The following is a 24,209-nucleotide window of genomic DNA, read 5'->3' as shown; positions in this document are numbered from 1 at the left end:
ATGGCATGTTGTGATGTGATATGGTCAAGACATGATGCTAAATTTTATTGTATGAGATGATCATGTTTTGTAACCAAGTTATCGGTAACTGGCAGGAGCCATATGGTTGTCGCTTTATTGTATGTAATGCAATTGCGCTGTAATGCTTTACTATCACTAAGCGGTAGCGATAGTCGTGGAAGCATAAGATTGGCGAGACGACAATGATGCTACGATGGTGATCAAGGTGTCGCACCGGTGACGGTGGTGATCATGACGGTGCTTCGAAGATGGAGATCACAAGCACAAGATGATGATGGCCATATCATATCACTTATATTGATTGCATGTGATGTTTATCTTTTATGCATCGTATCTTGCTTTGATTGACGGTTGCATTTTAAGATGATCTCTCACTAATTATCAAGAAGTGTTCTCCCTGAGTATGCACCGTTGCGAAAGTTCTTCGTGCTAAGACACCACGTGATGATCGGGTGTGATAGGCTCTACGTTCAAATACAACGGGTGCAAAACAGTTGCACACGCGGAATACTCAGGTTATACTTGACGAGCCAAGCATATACAGATATGGCCTCGGAACACGGAGACCGAAAGGTCGAGCGTGAATCATATAGTAGATATGATCAACATAGTGATGTTCGCCAATGAAACTACTCCATCTCACGTGATGATCGGACATGGTTTAGTTGATTTGGATCACGTGATCACTTAGAGGATTAGAGGGATGTCTATCTAAGTGGGAGTTCTTAAGTAATATGATTAAATTGAACTTAAATTTATCATGAACTTAGTCCTGGTAGTATTTTGCAAATTATGTTGTAGATCAATAGCTCGCATTGTTGCTTCCCTGTGTTTATTTTGATATGTTCCTAGAGAAAATTGTGTTGAAAGATGTTAGTAGCAATGATGCGGATTGGATCCGTAATCTGAGGTTTATCCTCATTGCTGCATAGAAGAATTATGTCCTTGATGCACCGCTAGGTGACAGACCTATTGCAGGAGCAGATGTAGACGTTATGAACGTTTGGCTAGCTCAATATGATGACTACTTGATAGTTTAGTGCACCATGCTTAATGGCTTAGAATCGGGACTTCAAGGACGTTTTGAACGTCATGGACCATATGAGATGTTCCAGGATAATATTTCAAGCAAATACCCGAGTTGAGAGATATGAAGTCTCCAACAAGTTCTATAGCTAAAAGATGGAGAAGAATCGCTCAACTAGTGAGCATGTGCTCAGATTGTCTGGGTACTACAATCGCTTGAATCAAGTGGAAGTTAATCTTCCAGATAAGATAGGGATCGACAGAATTCTCTAGTCACCATCACCAAGTTAGTAGAACTTCGTGATGAACTATAATATGCAAGGGATAACGGAAACAACTCCCAAGCTCTTCGTGATGCTGAAATCAACGAAGGTAGAAATCAAGAAAAACATCAAGTGTTGATGGTTGACAAGACCACTAGTTTCAAGAAAAGGGCAAAGGGAACAAGGGGAACTTCAAGAAGAACGACAATCAAGTTGCTGCTCAAGTGAAGAAGCCCAAGTCTGATCCTAAGCCTGAGACTAAGTACTTCTACTGCAAAGGGACTGGTCACTGGAAGCAGAACTACCCCAAGTGATTGGCGGATAAAAAGGATGGCAAAGTGAACATAAGTATATTTGATATACATGTTATTGATGTGTACTTTACTAGTGTTTATAGCAACCCCTCAGTATTTGATACTAGTTCAGTTGCTAAGATTAGTAACTCGAAACGGGAGTTGCAGAATAAACAGAGACTAGTTAAGGGTGAAGTAACGATGTGTGTTGGAAGTGGTTCCAAAATTGATATGATCATCATCGCACACTCCCTATACTTTCGGGATTAGTGTTGAACCTAAATAAGTGTTATTTGGTGTTTGCGTTGAGCATGAATATGATTTGATCATGTTTATTGTAATATGGTTATTCATTTAAGTAAGAGAATAAATTGTTGTTTTGTTTACATGAATAAAACCTTATATGGTTACACACCCAATGAAAATAGTTCGTTGGATCTCGATCGTAGTGATACACATAAACATAATATTGAAACCAAAAGATGCAAAGTTAATAATGATAGTGCAAACTTATTTGTGGCACTGCCGTTTAGGTTATATTGGTGTAAAGCGCATGAAGAAACTCCATGCTGATGGGCTTTTGGAATCACTTGATTATGATCAGTTGATGCTTGCGAACCATGCCTCATGGGCAAGATGACTAAGACTCCGTTCTTCGGAACAATGGAGCGAGCAACAGATTTGTTGGAAATCATACATACTGATGTATGAGGTCTGATGAATATTGAGGCTCGTGACAGGTATCATTATTTTCTGTTCTTCACAGATAATTTGAGCAGATGTGAGTATATCTACTTGATGAAATATAAGTCTGAAACATTTGAAAAGTTCAAAGAATTTCAGAGTGAAGTGAAAAATCATCGTAACAAGAAAATAAAGTTTCTATGATCTGATCGTGGAGAAGAGTATTTGAATTACGAGTTTGGTCTTCAGTTAAAACAATGGAAATAGTTTCACTACTCACGCCACCTGGAACACCACAGTGTAATGGTGTGTTCGAACGTCGTAATCGTACTTTATTTGATATGGTGCGATCTATGATGTCTCTTACAGATTTACCGCTATTGTTTTGGGGTTATGCATTAGAGACAACTACATTCATGTTAAATAGGGCACCATCTAAATCCGTTTGAGATGACACCGTATGAACTATGGTTTAGCAAGAAACCTAAGCTGTCGTTTCTTAAAGTTTGAGGTTGCAATGCTTATGTGAAAAAGTTTCAACTTGATAAGCTCAAACCTAAATCGGAGAAGTGCGTCTTCATAGGATATCCAAAGGAAACTATTGGATACACCTTCTATCACAGATCCGAAGGCAAGACTTTTGTTGCTAAATTCGGAAACTTTCTAGAGAAGGAGTTTCTCTCGAAAGAAGTGAGTAGGAGGAAAGTAGAAAACTTGATAAGGTAATTGTACCTTCTCCCTTATTGGAAATTAGTTCATCACAGAAATCTATTCTTGTGATTACTACACCAATTAGTGAGGAAGCTAATGATGATGATCATGTAACTTCAGATCAAGTTACTACCGAATCTCGTAGGTAAACCAGAGTGAGATCCGCACCAGAGTGGTACGGTAATCCTGTTCTGGAAGTCATGTTACTAGACCATGACGAACTTGCGAACTATGAGGAAGCGATGATGAGCCCAGATTCCGCGAAATGGTTTGAGGCCATGAAATTTGAGATATGATCCATGTATGAGAACAAAGTATGGACTTTGATGGATTTGCCCGATGACCGGCAAGCCATAGAAAATAAATGGATCTTCAAGAGGAAGACGGACGCTGATAGTAGTGTTACTATCTACAAAGCTAGACTTGTCGAAAAAGGTTTTTGACAAAGTTCAAGGTGTTGACTATGATGAAATTTTCTCACTCGTAGCGATGCTTAAGTCTGTCCAAATCATGTTAGCAATTGCCGCATTTTTATGAAATCTGGCAAATGGATAAACAAAACTACATTCCTTAATGGATTTAAAGAAGAGTTGTATATGATGCAACCAGAAGGTTTTATCAATCCTAAAGTTGCTAACAAAATACGCAAGCTCCAGCGATCCATCTATGGACTGGTGCAAGCATCTCGGAGTTGGAATATACGCTTTGATAAGTTGATCAAAGCATATAGTTTTATACAGACTTGCGGTGAAGCCTGTATTTACAAGAAAGTGAGTGGGAGCACTACAACATTTCTGATAAGTATATGTGTATGACATATTCTTGATCGGAAATAATGTAGAATTATTCTGCAAAGCATAAAGGAGTGTTTAAAAGGATTTTTTCAAATAAAACCTCGGTGAAGCTGCTTACATATTGAGCATCAAGATCTATAGAGATAGATCAAGACGCTTGATAAGTTTTTTTCAATAAGTACATACCTTGACAAGATTTTGAAGTAGTTCAAAATGGAACAGTCAAAGAAAGAATTCTTGCCTGTGTTACAAGGTCGTGAAATTGAGTAAGGCTCAAAACGCGACCACGGCAGAAAATAGAATGAGAATGAAAGTCATTCCCTATGCCTCAGCCATAGGTTCTATAAAGTATGCCATGCTGTGTACCAGATCTATTGTATACCCTACACTGTGTTAAGCAAGGGAGTACAATAGTGGTCTAAGAGTAGATCACTGGACAGCGGTCAAAAATATCCTTAGTGGAATATTTCTCAATTATGGAGGTGACAAAAAGGTTCGTCGTAAAAAGTTATGTCGATGCAAGTTTTGACACAGATCTGGATGACTCTAAGTCTGGATCTAGATACATATTGAAAGTGGGAGCAATTAGCTAGAGTAGCTCCGTGCAGAGCATTGTAGACATAGAATTCGCAAAATACTTACGGATCTGTATGTGACAAACCCATTGACTAAAATTATCTCACAAGCAAAACATGATCACACCTTAGTACTCTTTGGGTGTTAATCACATAAACAATGTGAACTAGATTACTGACTCTAGTAAACCCTTTGGGTATAGGTCACATGACAATGTGAACTATGGGTGTTAATCACATGGTGATGTGAACTATTAGTGTTGAATCACATGGCGATGTGAACTAGATTATTGACTCTAGTGCAAGTGGGAGACTGAAGGAAATATGCCCTAGAGGCAATAATAAAGTTATTATTTATTTCCTTATATCATGATAAATGTTTATTATTCATGCTAGAATTGTATTAACCGGAAACATAATACATGTGTGAATACATAGACAAACAGAGTGTCACTAGTATGCCTCTACTTGACTAGCTTCTTAATCGAAGATGGTTATGTTTCCTAACCATGAACAAAAGAGTTGTTATTTGATTAATGGGATCACATCATTAGAAGAATGATGTGATTGACATGACCCATTCCATTAGCTTAGCACCCGATCGTTTAGTATGTTGCTATTGCTTTCTTCATGACTTATACATGTTCCTATGACTATGAGATTATGCAACTCCCGTTTGCCGGAGGAACACTTTGTGTGCTACCAAACGTCACAACGTAACTGGGTGATTATAAAGGAGCTCTACAGGTGTCTCCAAAGGTAAATGTTGGGTTGGCGTATTTCAAGACTAGGATTTGTCACTCCGATTGTCGGAGAGGTATCTCTGGGCCCTCTCGGTAATGCACATCACATAAGCCTTGCAAGCATTGCAACTAATGAGTTAGTTGCGAGATGATGTATTACAGAACGAGTAAAGAGACTTGCCGGTAACGAGATTGAACTAGGTATTGAGATACCGACGATCGAATCTCGGGCAAGTAACATACCGATGAAAAAGGGAACAAAGTATGTTGTTATGCGGTCTGACCGATAAAGATCTTCATAGAATATGTGGGAGCCAATATGAGCATCCAGGTTCCGCTATTGGTTATTGACCGGAGACGTGTCTCGGTCATGTCTACATTATTCTCGAACCCGTAGGGTCCGCACGCTTAAGGTTTCGATGACAGTTATATTATGAGTTTATGAGTTTTGATGTACCGAAGGAGTTCGGAGTCCCGGATGAGATCGGGGACATGACGAGGAGTCTCGAAATGGTCGAGACGTAAAGATCGATATATTGGACGACTATATTCGGACATCAGAAAGGTTCTGAGTGATTCGGGTATTTTCGGAGGTACCGGGGAGTTACGGGAATACGAGGAAGAAGCAATGGGCCTTAATGGGCCTTAGTGGAAAGGACCAGGAGGTGGCGCGCGCCCCTCCCAAGCCCAGTCCGAATTGGACAAGGGGTTTGGGGCGCGGCCCCTCTCTCCCTTCCTTCCCCTCTTCCCCCCTTTTCCCCCCTTCTCCTAGTTGGACTAGGAAAGGTGGAAACCTACTCCAACTAGGAGTAGGAATCCTACTCCTCCTTGGTGCGCCCACAAGGGTCGGCCGGCCTCCCCCTTGCTCCTTTATATACGGGGGCAGGGGGCACCCCATAGACACACAAGTTGATCCACGTGATCATATTCTTAGCCGTGTGCGGTGCCCCCTTCCATCATAATCCTCGATAATATTGTAGCGGTGCTTAGGCGAAGCCCTGCGACGATAGTACATCAAGATCGTCACCACGCCGTCGTGCTGACGGAACTCTTCCCCGACACTTTGCTGGATCGGAGTCCGGAGATCGTCATCGAGCTGAACGTGTGCTAGAACTCGGAGGTGCCGTAGTTTCGGTGCTTGATCGGTCGGGCCGTGAAGACGTACGACTACATCAACCGCGTTGTGTTAACGCTTCCGCTATCGGTCTACAAGGGTACGTAGATCACACTCTTCCCTCGTTGCTATGCATCACCATGATCTTGCGTGTGCGTAGGAATTTTTTTGAAATTACTACGTCACCCAACATATTTAATCTTACCAACAAGTAGAATACACAGACAATGCCAATGCAGAAGTGTAGCCCATTGCTCTTGTCAGTACATTTTGTCCTGTAACGCTTGTACTTTCAGGGATTGGTAGTTGATTATGTGCAATCTGCATCTTATCTTCATTATCCTCTATCCCTTCCAGTATTATCATATCTATAATTACTCTCTACAAAATGTAGAGTACAAGCAATGCTTATGAAGAAGATTTTGTGCTGAAATTCTTGAGTTATCCTTCCCTTGCCATGGAGAAGGGCAATATAAAGCCGGTGTTAACTGTTGATGTAAGTCAGTCCTTCTAAAGCCTTTATCCTCAACTGCTGTTTAATTTGCTCATACTCCCTATCGTTTACTGCTGTTTAGTTTGCTGTTTCTACCAAAATGCATGTTCGTAAGAAACGTAAGTTCTAAGTTTTACTTATAAAACCAAATTCCTTATTCATACCATGCACAGTACTTAATACTCCCTATATGTATGCTTGTTTTTGTGGATCTATAATCCAGTGTGTGGTGAAGCAACCCACGTTTGCACCTTCTCATCTCCTGTTTTATCTTACTGATGTGGCTGATGATATGAACAACATGCCATGCACATTGTCCAAAATAGATACAATGATTTTCTTTGCCCTTCATCTATGATTGTTATGTTGACATGGTAATCCACTAGTGTGGTGAAGCTCCCAGCATTATGAACAATGCCAAATTATGCTATTGATATTTTGAACATACTCTTTATTTTCTAATTTGAAATTGGATAGAATTGACAGAACAGTTATCATCTTTGTTTATACACGTGCAAAACCTGTCATCTCTCTGCTTTGTTTTAGGGTGATATGCCTGATGGCATGCACAAGTCTGCTGAAGGCTGTGAGACAAACCCAACATATATTGCAGCAAAGAAGGCAAAACATTTTGAAGATAGCGAGACAACCCCAAAGTCTTGTCTTGATGCAGTGTTCAAGTTACTTGAGACTAACAGTCAGACAAGCTCACAGAATTTGTTGTCTGAATCAGTTCGACTTCTTCAGTCCCAAGTTCTAGCAGAAAGGCATTCTGCAACTCAACTTCGACTTGAAGTCCTATCTCTAAGAAAGATTGCGGAGAACACCAATGAGAACCTCATCGCTAAACAGCTACACCTGGAAGCTATGACCGACATGCTAGGCCGGTCTCACAGCCTTGCTCAGCAGCTTGCGCAGCAGTTCCCCCGCAAGGCTAACCTTTCTTGAACTGTCTTGGAAGTGGTCTCGGTTCAGTATTATTTTGTTACGCTGCAATGGTGCCCAGTTTTTGTAATCTGCTTCTTCGTTGCGCTTTATGATCACTGGTGGCGAACTTTGATGCCCAGTGGATATAATATACCTTAAATACCTTAAATTTGGCCCAGAACGTGGTAGGTTTTTAACGGGTCGGATCTCATATGGGCCACTATTAGGCCCGGAGCATGGCAGGCCATTAATGGACCGGATCAAATATGGGCCGGCATTTGGTCCAAAACATGGTAGCCAGTTAATGGGTCGGCCTACTAGGGTCCTCAAAATCTTGTGGGCCTACAGCTGGGCCGACCCATTAATGTTGGCGAAATCTCGTGGGCCTTTAGCTGGGCCGACCCATTATGACCCGCAAGAATCTTGTGGGCCTTTACCTGGGCCGGCCCATTATGGCACACAAAAATCTTGTGGGCCTTTACCTGGGCCGACCCATTATGGCCCGCAAAATCTTGTGGGCCTTTAGCTAGGCCAGCCCATTATGGTCTGCAAAATCTCATGGGCCTTTAGCTGGGTCGGCCCTCCGCAAAATCTTGTGGGCCTTTAGTTGGGCCGGCCCATTTAAACTTGTTGGGCCATGCCACGTGTCGACGTATCATAGGCGCCTTTTGTCCAGTGAGTGGATGGCATCTGTCCGGACGATGAGCCGACACGTGTTTCCTCTAGCCAATGATGATTTTACACGTGAAAAATCCCCATTGGTCGGGGCTGTTAACGGGTTATCGTATCCAAAACCCGACCCGATAGCTTAACGGCGTTCCGTTACGGTGGATGCCACGTGTCGGTCACCCTTGACGAAAGCATTTCTGTGACGCGCGATTTATCGTCATGGAAGTGGACACTTCTGTGATGATAATTTTGGTAATGTCATGGTACATTTCTACGACAGCACAGGTATGACTATCTTAATTCTGTCATAAATTTGTCATGGATGTACATGCATGACAAAAAAAGCGACCTACTATGACAAACACGTATCATCACGGAAGTGTATTTTTTTGTAGTGATCGGCCGTCACCTCTCATCTATTTATGAGGCAGCTGGACTTCCCGTACAAGAAAAAGATTAAAAAATTCCGTTCAAAACATTAAAAACCCTAACCTAACTCGGACAGGAATCTTTGGTAATTTTCCGGACCAACTCGGTCTCGCCGATTGGTTCATTTCGGTCCCACCGAGTGAACGTTGCCAACTCTCTGTATCCTTCTGTAATTTTTGGATCAACTCGGTCTCACCGATTGGTTTGCTTCGGTCCTACCGAGTCAACATTGCCAACTCTCTGGTAAATTTTCGGACCAACTCGGTCTCACCGATCAAGTCAACTCAGTCGGTCCGAAATGACTCTGCAGCTTCTATTTCTGACCTTGTTTTGCCTCCACAGGTTGCGTACGACTTCGGATTAAGATGATTTTTATATCAAAATCCACCGTTTCGACGAGACGCACAACTTTCATGTTGAAACGTTTTCCATCAGAGGCCGTCTTAATTGAGTTTCATGCCATTCTTTAATCTGGTGTCAACATAAGCATCTCCGAACTTGTCATAACTATTACACCCAAGCTCTGCTATAGACCATCTTCATATCCATCTCGATCTTCTTAGAGAGAGCCATCCGAAGTGACCTCCAATCCTAAGTTTGAATTAGTCTTTATATAGCCTAAGCTAATTTTATGACTATGTCACTTTTGAGCGTCAACACCTCCCACAAAAAAGGAAAGAAAGATTTCAAGTGTGTGAGAAACTTTGAAAAAGAACACTATTTAGAACCAAGAGCACATTTTGTTTTTTACAACCCCCTCAGATGTGCAAACACCAAAAATTTACACGGACATGAGCATCTTGGATGCCTAAAAGAAATATTATTATTATTATTATTCTGAATTTACTGTTCATCTGTTGGAGGTGAACCTGAGCATCGTTTTGAATTATTAGAGGACAGACCCCCATTTTATTCTTGTTAGAGCATCAAATACCATGTGTGCGCCACCTGTCACTAGTATAGAGTTTTATTTTCACGGTACATTTTTTTATGCGATCCAAATTTCAAATTGAAATATGTTTTGGCAGGCATCCAAATTATGAACTATTTTCACCGTTGCGGTTTTCGCATTGATATCTTGGAACTAGATCCAGTTGATAGACTAGCGTACAATGTTTCATTAATAGCACGCTATAGCGTGATATATCACACCGGTAGCATATTTCAAGGCCAACGCTATTTTGCTAACGGCACATTTTTTTTTCGTCGAAACAAACACATGTCTATATACATCTGATTAAAAAGAATCAAAATATCTTGCATTTATGAACGAATGAAGTACTTGTGTAACAAAAGATCTTGCTTAGTTACGTGATCTTAAATATAAAATACTTATATGAGAGTGCATGTTGGGGATGCGATTTGGAGGTTTTGCTGGAGCGAAAGCATAGGGTATAGGGATATAGGGGTGAGGTGTTTTGCTGGAGATGCTCTTACGTTTGACGCTTGAAAGTACTGATGCAGGTGAAAGCAACGTTACCTACAAAAAGGAAAGGTGAAATCACAACAAGTGCAATAAGCATCATATTTTTATAAGCTAATGCAGTAGGTTTACGAGGGTTTATACAAATACTCCCTCCATCCGGAAATACTTGTCATCAAAATGGATAAAAGGAGATGTATCTAGACGTATTTTAATTTTAGATACATCTTTTTTCATCCATTTTAATGACAAGTATTTTCGGGCGGAGGGAGTACAACCAAAGCATTGCGCTCGCTATGCTCCCTAGTTCATATGAACATATCTTGTTTTTGCCGGCGCTGGACAAGTGATGCTGGACTGGTCATCTATGCACTCGACTAGTACGACTATACACGAGAACATGCCACAGTGGGGATACTAAAGGAGTACTATTTTTGTTTCTAATCTGAGATCAAAGCAACGCTAAAGATCTAGGAACAACAAGCTGTCAAAACATCCTCCATTTCAGGGTCATCTCCAGCTTCTTTGTCCTGTTGAAGGATTACACAACACAAAGTTACAACCAGTAATTCACCATCCAGCGAATGATCAAATGGAAAATGGTGTCACGAAGGGCTTGCTTATTGACCTTGTGGATGTAGGAGATGTTGTCGATGCCTGGGCCTGCAACAAGGAGCCCCCCTTGATACCTAAGAAAGATAGACAAATGTTCCTCAAACTGATCCACGACTAACCAATGCTCCGAAGAGAATTATACCAGAGCTCCAACGGCCAAAGCAAGGCCAAAACATACCATCCGCCTTTTGTCCTGGTGTTCTTTTCAAATGATAGTTCCCAGTCCTGCCTGTATCCTTCCCTGTACAGTTGTATAATCTTCAGACCCGCCTGCGACATGATGGACGTTTACGTATCTGTCGATGAACAGAAACTACACAATAGGAAAGTTATCCAGTAGGACTTACCGATGGAGTGAATGTTGAGAATAAGCCATTGGCAAATTCCAGAGCCTTATATGATGAGTAATCTGGATCGGCATATACTTCTGCGAAGTATTATTGTCAGATTTGTATAGTGGAATGATTCCCACAAATTGTCCAATCCGAATCAACATTGGTATGATTTATAGAGTCAAATACCTTCAACAAGGGATACAAATAATTTTCATTTTCATTTTTTAAGAACTATTAATAAACCAAAATGTTTCATCAACAACTCATTTCCTTTCCCCAAAAGACTATACTTCAGCTGCCCTTGTTGCATAGTTACTGGGAATTTGTAAAATTTGAGCTTCGGGAGCACTCTGTGCAAAGCGTTTCATGGGAAAAGGTTCATAATTAAGAGAACTGGTTTCATGCGACACTTATTAATTTGAAGGCTAAAATACTTTTGCACAAAAAAGGTTCCACATACTTTCAGAACCTAAGTGGAACATGCTTTCAAGATATACTGATGCATCACAACACTGAATCATTGCTACCAGTGGCGGAGCCTGAACCAAAATGTAGAGACGGCCAATAAATTATGCTACATAATTCAAACAAACTATTGCTAACTTCCTTTTGGTTGGTTTATAACAAGAAAGTAATGATACTTAGTAGCGAGACTTATATTTAGAAGGGGCACTAGGGCCCACTTATCACAACTAAACTCTGGCCCCATGCTACCACTTTAGTCTATATACTAGAGGATAATTTATTTAGATAATTATTTAATATTTATTTATGTCAATGTATATACTTGCATGTTAACATTGTTCTAGGTGTAAAGTCATACGGGCTAGAAAGAGATGATTTAATAATATTACCTCCTTTGAATTTTGTTTGATCAGAAAACGCCTTTGCCTGGATCAATACAAAACAGTATTATTTCATCAATTGTTGACATGATAGATTATCTACAATTAAAATGGAGTCCATCTATCAAATAACTAATTTAATCAACCACCGTAATACTATGTGAGTATGCAACTTTTCTTCGCAAGTTATACTAAATTTCAAGGGCCTTAGTTTTTCCTTATACAGTAATAAATCAAACTTCAAAGAAACTACAAGATCACGGGTCAATATATACCATAATCAAGGCAAATGAAGCAGACAGACCCTTAGAGACAACTACTCCCTCTGTCCCATCACTACTAGAAAAATGGCTATAGCCAATATCCCTATTAGTGGCGCACCATGGTGGTGGTGCGCCACTGCTATATAGCAGTGGCGCACCAGAAGCAGGTGCGTCATTGTTATTTTTTTAGTAGTGGCGCACCTTTAGTCCAATGCGCCATTGCTATTTTTTCCCCGGGTCCACCCCCTTCCCCAGGTTTACCAATGGCGCACCTAGCAAAGATGCGCCATTGGTAAGCCAGGGGAGGTGGGCATTTTTGTGTAGCAATGGCGCACCACCCCCTGGTGCGCCATTGCTATGTGCTGCACCGACCGGCCCTGATTCGAGGATTTTTGTCTGGTGAGAAGAGAATCCAATCCAACCAAAGCAACACAACACAACGCTTCCTCCTCCTCTCCCCTCGAATCGATCCCCTCCAAACCCGCCGCCTTCGCCGTGGACCTCCCATCCCCATCCCCACCGGCGTTCTTGTCTCCTCTAGCCTCACCGTCGACCTCCCGCCCCGCCCTGCATCCCGTCGCCGGTGCCCCCACCCTCTCCCCTCTCCGTCTCTTCCTAGGAGGGAGCGAGGCCTCAGATCCACAGGCCGTGGCAACCACCGCCACCGCGTCCTACTCCTTCCACCCCACCTAGCCGCCCTCCGCCCCCACAGCTCTCCGTCCCTCCGTCCCTCCTCGCGCCCGCAGCCATGTCGGAGATGCTGCTGCTGCACGGGCTGACGGGGAAGAACAAGCAGGCGTGGAAGGAGGGCAAGATCCGCGGCACGGCGGTGCTGGTCAAGAGCGGCATGCTCGACCTCGGCGACTTCAACTCATCCGTCCTCGACGGCGTCCACAAGATCCTCGACGGCCAAGGACGATGGCGTCTCCTTCCATCTCGTCAGCGCCACCACACCCAACCCTCGTAAGCAGTCGCCTCCTCTCCCTTCCTCTCACCCCCGCCCTGCATCTCTGAACTCACCACGCCATCTCCTTCCCTACACCGCGTGCGTTTCAGTTTTCCTCTTGGCCTTGTCCGTGCAATCTGTACTGTTGATTTCAATCCAAAATAAAAGAACAAGCAGTGCAGATTTGGTTCCTTTTCTTTTCTTGCCCGAGCCAATATTTGTAATTTATACAATTTTTATATTTCCAAAAGGGAGATGAAATCAACGATGGCAGGGGAGTCAGTTTTTCCGGGTCATGTTTGAGTGGTCGAACGACTCACAGGGCATCACCAGCGCCATTCCGAGTTCTTCCTCAAGACGCCCACCCTCGACGGCGTTCTCGCAACAAGAGTTCTCACGTGTGTTTCAGTTTGCCTCTGGCATTCTCGCGACAATCTGTACTAGCTGCCATCTGTATTGATTTCAGTTTTTTTTTAAAGACGATCTGTATTGATTTTGATACGTTTCCTTTTCTTGGCGGATGCATGACCTGTTTCCTATGTATGTATAGGTACACTTCTATGTTTTCAAAATTGGCTGGCACAGAGCAAATTCATCAACTAATGCCATCTTCCAGTCATTCTTTTTTTATCTGAATCACTCACTGTAATTTGTAGTACCTGGAAATTTACTTGTGGCAGTCTGAAGCTTTATTTTAGTAATATACTTGGAGAATTCCAAATTGATTTTGAGAGCAGACCATGTTGATAAACTATAGCACTTCGTCTTGTGGTTCCTACTCAGACCCCCTCTGTTGACCTGCTTCCTTTATACTAATCTAATCAGGGATTGAAGGTTGTCAACAAACTATGGAAGGAGGAAGGGACATCTTGATCGCAAGTGACTAACTGGAAGCAACCGAGGGAGGTAAGATGCATGCATATTCAACTTGCTGGTTTTCCAAGTTTAGGACTGTGTTTACTGAATAATTAAGTTCTTGTGACAGGGAAGTATGCATCCTGAATGGCATAGACTCTTGGCTTCATGAAATGACCCATGTCTATGATTCAAGGTATCTTAGATCTTCGATGTCGGATGCAAATAATTGCTCAATTTCACTTCTCTGCAATGTTCATTCTCACATATTTCTATCATTCTTTGCAGGGATAAAGTAAAGAAAAAGAAGAAAAGATTACTAGAAGATTAGTTTTAGAATTTTCTTTTATTTCCTTGTAATTTTTCTTTTATTGGATACTTGTAAAGACATTGTAATATTCTTACTATAATAAAAATTATGATTCTATTTCATTTTTTGTTTTTAAATTATTTTTCCTTATAGGTTGTTTTCTGTAAATTTGGATTTTTTTTGTTTTCCAAATACATTACTAGTGGCGCATTTCAGCCCTTATTAGTGGCGCACCTTCCTTTATTACTAGTGGTGCACCTATAAGGCTATTAGTGGGGCACCTAGAGGGAATACTAGCGGAGCATCTAAGGGTTAGTAGTGGCGCACCAGAGGTGCGCCATTACTATCTGTTACTAGTGGCGTGTTAATAGTGGCGCACCTATAGTGCGCCATTACTAACGAAAATAGGTGCGCCACTAATAGGGTTTTTTCTAGTAGTGCATAATATAAGAACGTTTTTGACACTACACTAGTGTAAGTACATGCTAATTTGTTCATGAATAAAAGTACATGTAGTATTAAACACTATCGCATATGCCCATCAAACCATGATAATAACGCAATCGTGGATTTGTGGTTACTTCAGGAATAGGTGTCTTACCACAATACCACATCAAACACCAGTACATATTATCCTTACCCTCCACGTTAGCCTTTTGTATTTCATAATCACCGAGTACACCAAAAAAAAAAAATGAAGTGTTCTCATACTAGAGCACATACCTGTTCAACAGTACCTGGTCCGATTAAAACAGGAGAAACTCCTGCAGCCTCCATTGCCTCCTGGATATGGGTGTTAAGCCCAAATATTAAGATTAGAATACAAAAAAGGACGGATTACAAAAGGTATACACCGAATTCAGGAGCTACATAAACTAATGAAACTGAACGCATCACGTTGACTTTTGCAAGCATTAACTAACTTAGGAAGGCCATGCTATGCCGAATTACCGAAACATCTGGGCAGCCAACAGACATTCAGCAGGTGTTAGTATGTTGCCCATGGCCTCTGAAACAGAGAGTTTCCTTTTTGTTCAACGGACCTTGGCAAATGGCAAGCAGCAGAATGTATAGCTTTGAGCAATTGACGGCATTTCGTATGCTCCTCTATCATTAGTGCTACTGCTAATTAACAGAGTAAGGAATCAATGAGACATCGAATTAACCTGCTTAGCCGCCAGAAGGTCGGCCCTCTTTCGGCATAGCACACACCTGCAAACAACCAGCACCAACCATCTCAGCTACACAAAATAATCACCGTAGCTCGTCAAATTATCCTGACATGACAGTGAAATCCACCCGAAATGGCGGGCGAACGCAACCACGGCCTTCCTATCCTTCCACAGATCAGCGACGGGCAGCGCCTTCCCGTTCAGGTCGAACACCTCCACCCCCTGCAGCGACCTCACGAGCCCCTCCGCCGGCGCCGCAGCAGCCTCCGCGGCGCTCCCTGCGAATCGCGCCGATCATGTTAAGCGCGCGTGCGTGTGGCTTTGACAGATCGAGCTGAGCAGCATCACCGAAGCGACCAGTGTGAGCGACGGAGGACGCCGGATACCTATGGCTCCGGGCTTGGTGGCCGCAGCGGCAGGGTGAAGGTGGCGCAGCCGTTGCTGCTGGTTGGTGAGGGAGCCGGGCCGGCAGTTCGCGCGGCAGAGGCTCGGCCCGGTCGCGGCCGGGGTGAAAAGCGGTGCGGCCAGTCGCGGGCCGGCGGTCGCGTGCGGCACGGTGAGCAGCGCGTGCGCGGGCATGTTGGTGGGCGCCGGTGGCGAGTGGAGTTTGGGTGGTGACCAACGGGCGGTTGTGCGGCTGTCACTGGCCCGAGAGCTAGCCTTGGAACCGGAGCTGGAAGAAGAGGGCGCGGCGCTGCTGCGGGACGCCGGCCCGCCACGTCTTGTGCTGCGGCACACACAACGAGTGGTGGCCCGCACGTCAGCGACCGCGGAAATAAAGAGTCCGGAACTCTTATTTTGTTGCGAGAAAAAGAGTTCACAATTCAATTCGTTCACAATTCGCCACGCCACGTCACGTCGCGTTCTCTGACGGCATGAGGGGCTTCCTCTCCGCTCTCGCTCTCGCTCGCGCGGCGGCGCGGACGCGGGCGGAGCTCCAGGGCACGCGCGGCCGCCGACTGTCCCACTGCGCCGCGGCGCCGGCGAGGCCTTCCTTCGGCATCGCCTTCGACATCGACGGGGTCATCCTGCGCGGCCGTAGCCCTATCGGGGGCTCGCCGCAGGCCATCCGACGCCTCTACTCCGACGATGGTAATCCCGTGCTTCTCGGACTCTACTGCATTTGGTTGAATTAGCTTGTAAGACTCTAGAAGGGAGTGTTTCGCCCGTACTTGTGCCGGCGGATTGGCGACGTGTGCCACGTGCCTTTGCGTTATTTCATCAAACAGGTCATAGGCATTAGATTTGTGTTTGGCGTGGTGTTCATGCGGACCATGTCAATTTGATTACAGATCATCGATTCTTGAGCTGTGCACCTGTGTTTGTAAACAGACGACTTTTAGAGAACATGTAGTAAAGTTAGTACAAAGTTGAGACACTTAGAGGGTGTTTGTTTCCAGGGACTTATGGGTCTAGGGACTTAAATAAGTCCCAATAAGTCCCACCTAAACCAAACGGAAGGGACTTATGGGGACTTATTGTGGTGATTTGGGACTTATTGAAAAAGACTCTCCCAGAGGAGCTTATTGGGACTTATCGATCGCACCTGGGCCCCCCGCATCGCACCTGCATCGCACCTGCCCCGCGTCGCACCTCCCCCCGCGCGTCGCTCTCCCCCCGCGCGTCGCTCTCCTCCCCGCCTCGCATCGATCTCCTTCCCCCTGTCCCGCACCTTCTCCGCTCCTTCCCCTTCTGCGCCCGCAGCAAGATGCGCCGCCAGTAGCCAGCGCCGCCGCCGCCCGTAGCCAGCGCCGCCGCCGCCTGTAGCCTGCGCCGCCGGCGCCCGTAGCCAGCGCCGCCGCCTAATAAGTTTCCAAAACCTCCACCTAATAAGTTTTATCTTGTGGACTCAGGGTACCCAAATAGACCGGGTTATCTTGCACCATACAAGGGTTTAACCTATCATTTCCAGGAGTACCGTGATGGCACAATGCCTAGAGGAAAAAAGGAACACTACAATTTCACCCATTCTTCACTTAGAAATGTCATCGAGAGGTGTTTTGGAGTCTTGAAGAACAAGTGGAGGATTTTGTTTCACTTGCCTAGTTATCCACAGCCGAAACAAAGCAAAATCATTGTGGCTTGCGTTGCACTGCACAATTTTATTAGACAAAGTCAACTGCCCGATATAGAATTCGACAAGTGTGATGAAGATGAAAATTATGTACCATTGTCTATGCCAACGACCACAACAAATGATTCAACAAATGAGACGGACAGTGCTGCTATGAATCAATTCAGAGCTTGGGTTGCTGATGGGTTGTGGTCCTTGAAACAACAATGATATGAACAAGTGTTATTCGCTTATGTAATTTCTTTTATCCCGGTTGTTATGTACTCTCTTATTTTGGTTCTTATCAACAAGTGTTAATCGTTTGTATGAACAAGTGTTATGAACAAGTGTTATTCGCTTATGTAATTTATTTTATCTCGGTTGTTATCTACACTTTCTTATTATGGTTCTTATCAACAAGTGTTAATCGTTTGTATGAACAAGTGTTATTTCGGTTGTCACTATTCTATAATTCGTTTGTATGAAAAATGGTTATGTGAACAAGTGTTTTATCAACTTATAAGTCCCTGTAAACAAACAGTCAGGGACTCGGGACTTATAAGTCGGTGTAAACAAACAGGCAGAGACTTATGACTTATAAGTTGGGACTTAAAAAAGTCCTAGGACTTATGAAACAAACAGGCCCTTATTTTGGGACGGAGGGAGTATAACTTAATACATAAAACATATTTAGGTTGCTCAGGTGGAAATAACTCCAGTAGATCTTCAAGAAATATACTTCATAGCAACATGATTTTCTAATTTTCTTACTAACATATTCATACCGGAAGTAAATGGTCAAAACTGCAGGGAGGTAGTAATAGATTGGTGAACTCTTAGGCTGCATCAGTATGTTGTTTTTTAATATACATGCTGGCAATATAACCATGTGTTATTTAGTAGCTTGTGTATCATCATTTGTTGCCTCTTTTTCAGGTACCCTGAAGATTCCTTTTCTGTTCTTAACCAATGGTGAGTAGTTTACTATGTCCTATAGCACATCCTATTTATCTCCAATGGCCGTAAATTAATTTCTATACAGAGTGATGGATTGCTTCCGTTGTTTAGACCAAAACGAGCCGGATGTTGGCTTAACTCTTATAATGAGCTTGATATCTTCCTGTACTACAACAAAACCAGTTGCATGCGTGATGTTTTTCAATATATGCCACTATATTGTAGCCAGTGGCGGCAGTGTGTCGCAATCCTGTGGGGTCACATACGCAATTATTTATGAAAGTTACACCATTCGTAGTGTTAATTTCATGAAATTTCACTAGCATAATGTGGTTTTAAAAAAACATCCCTAACATGGCACCATCTGTATTATCATCTTAACTCACATGGATTCAGCCTTATAAAGATTGAAATGCCGAGGTTGACCTGTGTATTTTGCTTAGACAAGAATAATGCTGAACAATCTGGATAATTAAGAGGAAAAATGTTTTCTATAAGAAGAATGGTTTTTACAATGTTGAACAGTTAGTTTTTCATACCCATCCTATGTTTAATGGTTTGTACTTTTTACAGTGAGGCACCGTGATGCTTACCAGTTCTCAGTTATATTACTGAATCTCTTTATTGATGTTATTAAGATTTTTCAATTTGTTGGCAGGAGGTGGTGTTCCAGAGCATAAACGAGCCCTAGAATTAAGTGACCTTTTGGGAGTTAACATCTCTCCAGCACAGGTATTTACACTATCATCATGGCTCATTAGTCATTGCTTATGAACAGTCATACACAACAGCAGACTTTTAACTAACAACTAACACAACAGAGTTTAATGAAAAAGAATATTGCATCTATTTCTATGTTAATTTCTGCAAATTTTTGTGATGATGATGCAGGTTGTGCATGGCCATTCTCCTTACGGAGATCTGGTGAAGCGGTAATGACATTGAAGTACATAAGTAGTCTTTATAAGTTCTGTTCTATAGATAATGTTTGTGATTTTCACCCATGATTTTTTATTCCTGAACGGAATATACAACATTTTCCTGTTACTACAGTTTTGAAGATGATCTTATCGTTGCTGTTGGAAAAGGAGAGCCTGCATCAGTGATGGCCGAGTATGGGTTTAGGTAATCCTTAATGTTGCTTTTAGGCTATTACGACCGTAGCTGAATTATGTTGTGTGTATTTCTCATGAATTGTCTGTTATGTGCAGAAAGGTTCTGTCCATAGATGACTATTCATCACATTTTAAGGAAATTGACCCCCTAGCTCCTTTCAAGAAATGGAAAGTGGGACAACCAGACTGTAAAGACTTTATGTCTGAGAAAATGCATCCACCATATGATGTTTACCAGGAGAGAGTTAAAGGAGTGTTTGTTGTCAGTGACCCTGTTGATTGGGGTAGAGATCTACAGGTAGTCTACTGTATGTTCCATTATTGTAAAATCTTGAGCAATTTTTTTCAATCTTCCTTGTAACTGCATGAGTTGTAAACATCCTCTTCTATAGACATGTATGCAAAGTGCCATGTTTATGTTTTTCAGTTGGTTGGCATGCATAAGTTAAATTGTTTGTTAATTATATCTTAAAGGTACTTTGTGACATCTTGTCAACTGGTGGACTTCCTGGAAATGGAAAAGGAGATCAACCTCCTTTATATTTTTCGGCTGATGATCTTGAATATCAGGTATGAGGGGTTCGTATTGTATAGCACGCTTTTAAAAAGTCATATTTCTGAACAGAGGAAGTATCAAATCTTAATCTATAGTTTGGTGTCATGATAGAAACTGGGGCATCCCAGAAATTCTTTCTCCATCAAATGGGCTCATATTTTACTGCAGATTAGTAGATCTGTAAACTTACTTTCAGATTTAGGGACTTAATCGTGCTTTCGTACAGGTTCAAGGATTTCAGTTCAGTATCTCAATTAAAGGCCCTACTTGTTTAGCCTTGACATTAGTGGTAGAGGAAATAGATTTAAGGTCATTTGCATAGGTGGAGGAGTGTTTGTGTGGGTTATTAGTAGATTGAAAATAAAATAATACCAGATCTGTTTTTTTTTTGGTAGGCGCTCCTACTTCCCTAACTCTTTATATACATCAAGTTGAACTTATATTTGGGGGAGAGATGTATATATGAGGGGTATCTTGCCAATAGACCATGTTCCATGCATAAGGAGGTAGATGTAGATAGGTTTAGGACACTTGTGTCATGCCTATATGTGGAAAAGGAAAGGAGACAAAACTTTAGTTTCCCTGGGGGGCCCTGTTGGTACCCAGAGTCATGTGCAAATGGAGTGAATAAACTCGGGTGTTTGAGGTATTTTACATTTTTACAATGATTTCATAGTCCTACAAAATTTGGTGTTGTAGCCTATGTTACGTGCATGACTATATTGAGCAACGGTCAAATGAATAAAGTATGTTTTAGGGAAAGCCATCATGGCGCATATTGATAATAACTTGTTTGGGACCTCCTATGGCAGGCTGCATTTCCTTCTGAGCGGCTTGGGATGGGTGCCTTCCGGATAGCACTCGAAAGCATCTTCAATCAGTAAGCTATTATATTACATAATTAATTAACTGTACTTATAAGCACATATATGTTAAATACTTATCTGTCTCCTGTTAACTTAAATTTTCAGAGTTAATGATGTTCCACTGAAGTATACATCTTATGGGAAGCCTAATCCATTTGTGTTCAAGAATGCAGCTAATATACTAGAAAAAATTGTTATGGATATGTATCCAAATTCACAGCCGAGGAATGAAGTACAAGACCATCAGTTCTCTACTATCTACATGATCGGTGATAATCCTAAAGTTGATATCAATGGAGTTTTGAAGGTTAGCCTATGCTATGGTTCCGCTGATTCTTCCAATAAAGAAAATCACTGTTTCCAGCAGTTGACAACGATAGGAAGTTGTGCAGTTATGAACTCAGGGTTGAACAGTTAGCATGCAATCCTACAAAATATCCGAAGACAGCGTTTACCTTGTTGTTTGCGTTTGGCAAGAGATGTGAACATTGATGAATTTACACTTTGCAGGCTGGCCCCCCTTGGTCGTCCGTCCTTACTAGGACTGGTGTTTTTAGGGGAAATGATAATGATCCAAAGTTTCCTGCTGATTTGGTATGTATTTAGTGCTGATTCTCTAGTTGGACCTTATGAATGTTTCGTCATCTGTAACAAATGTTGTCAACTAAATTTATGTATAACTGATAGTAGTTTCAGTCTGAAATCTGAATAACCATAAGGCAGTTGTCATGTTTCTTGACCTCAATGTCTTCTACATTTTATTTGACTTCACCCTATAGTACATCAGGTCACCCAAGTAACACAAGTTCATTTGACTTCATTCTATAGTACATCAGCTCACACAACTAGCAACTCACTTTGGAGTTCTGTTCATACAGTGATGCCACCACACAATCATATACTATGTTTGAAATCAAGATTAGCGGGTCGTCGGCCGGCTTTTGCCCGTTTCTTTTAAATGCTGAAAACAGGCTTTCACCCATTATTTTAGGTTAGATAGATTCAGTCAATTTCATTGCTTAGTCCACCATTCTGTGCCACGTATTGGTTCTTGGTTTGATGATATAAACAAGTAGTAAAAGCATGAAATACCAACTTAGAAATTGTTTAGTACTGTCTTGATCAGTCAAATCTACTTTGTGACAGCGAACAACAACGATCAAATCCTGTCTATTACTCCCTTGATTAATCCAACCAAGAAGTAATTAGTATCCTGCTGCATGACCCTGCCTGCAACCTACTGCGTTTACTTTATTACCTCCATGTACCATTCATTTGCATGCATAGCTAAGACTACTATTACATGTCGCATTAGTTGATTAGCCTTTTTTTGGGGGGGAGGGGCATCAGTTGCTGGACATGATAAATTGGCTTTTGTTCGCAACATCAGTGTGATGCCGTGGCTTTACCTGTACAACCTACAGCTTGATGCTTTTGCCTTTTACATCGTTTGTTCCAAAATATAAGCCGTGTTGGACTTAAACAGTCTCCAGTGCATCCGACTACTATTTAAATCTTAACATGCTACTAAAAATAGTACGCAGATCAGTATATAACATGAAATGATTTCACAAAGATACACGGAATGACATAATTTTACATCATCAATTATTTACCTTTGTGTAAATTAGTGGTCAAAGTTTTATAGCGTTGACTGCAAGCATAATAATGCACCTTGAATTTTGGGATGGATAAAGTGATATTTTGTTACTGCACAACTATTATTGTCACTGCTTAAGGGCCATATGGTTAGCTTTAAAGTTTTAGAGTAGAGCAAGCCAAAGAAATTCTAGTTGTCAAGATTACTATGGCTCATCATATAATTCAATCCGCTATTTAACTTCAATATCTATTTTATGCTAGTCTGATTCCAAAGTAAGATAGTTATCTTACCATGCTTCAATGAGTGTAAAGGTAGTTGTTTTGTAAAACTAGATAATTTACCCGCCCAAATGTGAAAAAGTAACTCATAAAAGGTTTGTTTGCTATTGTTGTGATCTATACAAGTAGCTGGTTATGGTTCTGAACTTCTGATCCCAAAGGAGGTGTAACGTAAATGTTTGTGGGGATGTTGTCTTCTGTAGTTTATTAACAATATGTACAATGTTTAATTTACAAGCACCGTGATGCCATCTCCCGTCATACATGTGACACATCCAGTACTCAATGTTTTGGACTTTTGGGAGCGTACGATGGCAGCAGAACCATAACCACAAACTAATGCTCTAAGCCATTAAGCATCGGAAGTACACCAAGTATGATGGGAGATGGCATAAAAGAAGAATTTGCAGTATGGGTAAATAAAACATAGTAGACACGTTTGATAAACTACAGAAAACAGCATCCACTCAAAAACTTTGGGTGATAAACGTCACCTCTTTTGGGAGCAGAACCATAACGACAAAGTATTGCTGTGATATCATGTTTGTGTATTGGCTTTCTGTTCTAACTGCACTTGTCTATTTCTTACAGGTTGTTGATACTGTTGACGATGCTATCAGCTGTATTTTGGAAAAGGAATGTATACGGTGACATTGTTGCGATGGAGCCTGCACATACTATATTCTCAATACGTTATTATTTGGCATGCTTGGCAACACATTTTGCCATTTTTTGTCTAGCAAAGTTGGAACAAGTGCTGGCTGGAGTCCCGTCTTAAGTCATTATACTATACAGATATGCTCTGGAGAGGAAAAGGCACCCATTATTTAGTTAGTGCACCCGTCGGTTCAAAAATTAAAGACCACCAAATTGTCATGGTCTTGCAACATACTATAAATCTTCTAGTATGTAGAATTTTGTGCAAAAACATTAGTATTATATTATGCACTATAAAGGACAGGCATGATAACGTTTCTTTCATATTTTTCTTTTTGCAAATGTATATAGGAGTATTTAATATTTTCAAATGTATATATGATTTTTCATGACTATATGGTTAACATAAAGGAATATACCAACCTTTTATCAATTAGACGGGGTGAATGAGGCTGGCGAGTCAGAACTAAAGAGTGAAACATAGAACCTACCATCTTTCGTATAGTACGAGGACAAAATCCATCTTGAATTAACTGAGTGTATGCGCATGTATGGTTAGCTCTCAACCGTTTTTCCATGACTATATATTTAACATAAAGGAGTATACCAACCGTTCGT

The 24,209-nt window shown here is 41.8% G+C and overlaps 2 protein-coding genes across 2 annotated transcripts; one reads left to right on the top strand and one right to left on the bottom strand.

Moving 5' to 3' along the window:
* Window positions 1-10,253: 10,253 nt before the first annotated feature.
* Window positions 10,254-16,213, bottom strand: LOC119285353 (thioredoxin-like protein AAED1, chloroplastic). The gene is made up of 9 exons (XM_037564606.1): window positions 15,893-16,213; window positions 15,634-15,784; window positions 15,501-15,546; window positions 15,058-15,117; window positions 11,970-12,006; window positions 11,128-11,207; window positions 10,959-11,050; window positions 10,794-10,854; window positions 10,254-10,695 (listed from the first exon to the last, which is right to left on the bottom strand). Exons 1-9 carry the CDS (start codon window positions 16,083-16,085, stop codon window positions 10,636-10,638), a joined length of 780 nt encoding a protein of 259 aa, XP_037420503.1. The 5' UTR covers window positions 16,086-16,213; the 3' UTR covers window positions 10,254-10,635.
* Window positions 16,214-16,330: 117 nt separating this feature from the next.
* LOC119285352 (uncharacterized protein YKR070W-like) lies at window positions 16,331-23,917 on the top strand. The gene is made up of 11 exons (XM_037564605.1): window positions 16,331-16,598; window positions 18,496-18,531; window positions 19,175-19,248; window positions 19,408-19,448; window positions 19,570-19,641; window positions 19,728-19,929; window positions 20,106-20,201; window positions 21,000-21,067; window positions 21,159-21,360; window positions 21,564-21,647; window positions 23,526-23,917. Exons 1-11 carry the CDS (start codon window positions 16,382-16,384, stop codon window positions 23,583-23,585), a joined length of 1,152 nt encoding a protein of 383 aa, XP_037420502.1. The 5' UTR covers window positions 16,331-16,381; the 3' UTR covers window positions 23,586-23,917.
* The last annotated feature ends 292 nt before the right edge of the window (window positions 23,918-24,209 follow it).

Source organism: Triticum dicoccoides, chromosome 4A (genome assembly GCF_002162155.2).
Source record: "Triticum dicoccoides isolate Atlit2015 ecotype Zavitan chromosome 4A, WEW_v2.0, whole genome shotgun sequence".
In the NCBI taxonomy this organism is placed as follows: domain Eukaryota; kingdom Viridiplantae; phylum Streptophyta; class Magnoliopsida; order Poales; family Poaceae; genus Triticum; species Triticum dicoccoides.
The sequence above is the reverse complement of the archived record's forward strand: the minus strand, read 5'-3'. Positions and strand labels throughout refer to the sequence as shown.

Bases quoted from the DNA above. Each gene is read 5' to 3' on its own strand.
- LOC119285353 (XM_037564606.1), bottom strand. From the start codon at position 16,085: ATGCCCGCGCACGCGCTGCTCACCGTGCCGCACGCGACCGCCGGCCCG. The intron at 11,208-11,969 runs GTAATATTATTA...AATACTTCGCAG, and splicing joins TCAAACAAAATTCAAAGGAG to AAGTATATGCCGATCCAGAT. The intron at 10,855-10,958 runs GTATGTTTTGGC...TATCTTTCTTAG, and splicing joins ACCAGGACAAAAGGCGGATG to GTATCAAGGGGGGCTCCTTG.
- LOC119285352 (XM_037564605.1), top strand. From the start codon at position 16,382: ATGAGGGGCTTCCTCTCCGCTCTCGCTCTCGCTCGCGCGGCGGCGCGG. The intron at 19,249-19,407 runs GTATTTACACTA...ATGATGATGCAG, and splicing joins TTAACATCTCTCCAGCACAG to GTTGTGCATGGCCATTCTCC. The intron at 21,068-21,158 runs GTAAGCTATTAT...TTAAATTTTCAG, and splicing joins CTCGAAAGCATCTTCAATCA to AGTTAATGATGTTCCACTGA.